Below are 2,328 nucleotides of genomic sequence, written 5' to 3'. Positions count from 1 at the left end.
TACTGAGTGATCTCTCACAGAAACAAAGATCTGAGTATCACATGTTCTCATTCATATAGTGGACCTTGAACACCCAACATTATACTATAAGAAAATGACTGACAGTGGTGGGAAACTACGGGGGGGGAGGGAGATGGGATTAATGGTAGTAAATATCTGTCTGGGGATGGGGAGACACCTCTTATCAACAAAGGTGCCTGAATGAAGCATATTTGTATACCTAACCCTTAACTGTACCCCACAATATCATAATAAAAATATTGATTATTAAAAAAAAGAAAAGCAACAGACAAGAAAAGGAAAAAAATAATAATAATAATTGTATTTTTAGTATTTTATTTTAGTATTTTTTATTAGTATTTTAATTCATTCAGCCCGCTAGACAACTCAAAGAGGCAAGTAAAATTGGTAAGTGTACACCATTTTCCAGGGGAAATGTGTACATGAGAATTACTTTACATTAGTAGATAATCAAGAAGCAGCACCATATGTACCATATCAAAAGTATATGTTTTCCTTGAGCTCTTGTCGGCTAGTCCTGCAGTTCGTACACTAACTTCTTTTCGTACAGGATCGCATTCTATTATTGAATGGGCGTTAGCTTTCCGCTCTGCCAAATTAAATGGTCTATAAAAAGAAATACACAAAGTTATTCAAGAACTCTCAGTTACCAAGATAACAGGACATTTTCATTAACTATATTAGTCAAGAAAATCATGAAGTGTGAAATTTTGACTACATTGTTGGTGATGGGAATTGAATGTGGACTAAATGGCACCGCTAAAGCAGACCAGAGACTTATAAAGGTCTGTATTCTCAGCAATAAAATTAGGTTTGTTTTTCTTTAATTTCGGAAGAAATACAAAATATTATAATTCTGATAGTTTCTTAGGATAAATGCTAACAGATTATAACTTGTAAAAAATTACTAGACTCTTCAGGGACAGTGACTCATGCCTGCAGGCAGACCACTTGAGTCCAGGAGTTTGAGTCCAGCCGGGGCAACACAGTGAGACCTCATCTTTACAAAAACAAAAAACAAAAAATTGGGCCGGGCTCATGCCTATAATCCCAGCACTTTGGGAGGCCAAGGTGAGAGGACTGCCTGAGCCCACGGGTTTGAGACCAGCCTGGGCAACTTGGCAAGACCTCATCTCTACAATAAATTTTTTCAAAAAGTAGCTGGGCATGGTGGCGCATCCCTGTAGTTCCAGCTACTTGGAAGGCTGAGGTGGAAAGATCATCTGAACCCAGCAGGTCAAGGCTGTAGTGGTCATGAGCATGCCACTGCACTCTAGCCTTGGCAACAAATGAGACTCCAACTCAAAAAAAAAAAATTTTAACCCAGGCATGGTGGCTCACACCTGTAATCCCAGCACTTTGGGAGGTGGGAGCAGGAGGATTGCCTAAGTCCAAGGGTTTGTGACCAGCCTGTGCAACTTGGCAAGACCTCATCTCTACAATAAATCAAAAAATTAGCCCAGCATGGTGGCCTGCACCTATAATTCCAAACTACTTGAAGACTGAGGCAGAAGGATTGCCTGAGGCCAGCAGGTTGAGGTTGCAATAACTGTGAGCGTGCACTGCACTCCAGCCTGGGTAACAGTAAAACTCCAACTCAAAAAACAAACAAAAAAATAAAAAATTACCTAGGCATGTTAGCAAGTGCCTTTAGTTCCAGCTACTCAGAAGGCTGAAGCAGAAGGATTAACTAAGTCCAGAAGGTCAAGTATATGATGGGCTGTGACTGGGCCACTGCCCTCCAGCCTACCCCACAGAGACGCCAATTAAAAAAAAAATTACTTCCTCTGAGAGTCCTTCTCATTGCATAAGTCTCCATCTTCCCCAACCCAAGACCATACCAAATGTTTCCTCCATGCTCCCATAGCATCCTTCATACTCTTTCTAAATATCACTTCTCTTGTCATCATCTGTCTACATATTTCCCATTAGACCTCAGATCACTATCATAAACAAATCCTTCCTAGCTTACTGTTCCCCCCAGTTCCCACTAACATGCTTAGCACACAGTAGGCTCTCAAAAATTTAATGGGCTGGGCTCGGTGGCTCAGTCTGTAATCCCAGCACTTTGGGAGGCCGAGGCAGTGAATTGCCTGAGCTCGCCGGTTCAAGAGCAGCCTGGGCAACTTGGTGAGACCTCGTGCCTACAATTAAAAAAAAAAAAAAAATTAGCCGGATGTGGTAGTGCATGGCTGTAGTTCTGGCTCCTTAGAAGGCTGAGGTGAAAGGACTGCCTGAGCCCAGCAGGTCGAGGCTGTGGTGGCCGTGAGCATGCCACTGCACTCCAGCCTGGGTGACAGAGTGAGA

General features: G+C 42.3%; 1 protein-coding gene across 1 annotated transcript in view; it reads right to left on the bottom strand.

The window, feature by feature from the left end:
• The window catches only part of KIF11 (kinesin family member 11), a 66,386-nt gene that overhangs the window by 54,199 nt on the left and 9,859 nt on the right, over positions 1 to 2,328 (bottom strand). Inside the window, exon 2 of the mRNA XM_008063660.2 lies at positions 495 to 627. Coding sequence (XP_008061851.1) covers positions 495 to 627 — 133 coding nt within the window. The remainder of the gene's footprint in view (positions 1 to 494; positions 628 to 2,328) is intronic.

The sequence above is a fragment of the Carlito syrichta genome, unplaced genomic scaffold (assembly GCF_000164805.1).
Source record: "Carlito syrichta isolate Samal-C Ts95f unplaced genomic scaffold, Tarsius_syrichta-2.0.1 Scaffold306983, whole genome shotgun sequence".
Lineage (NCBI taxonomy): Eukaryota > Metazoa > Chordata > Mammalia > Primates > Tarsiidae > Carlito > Carlito syrichta.
This window is presented reverse-complemented; position numbering and strand designations above follow the sequence as displayed.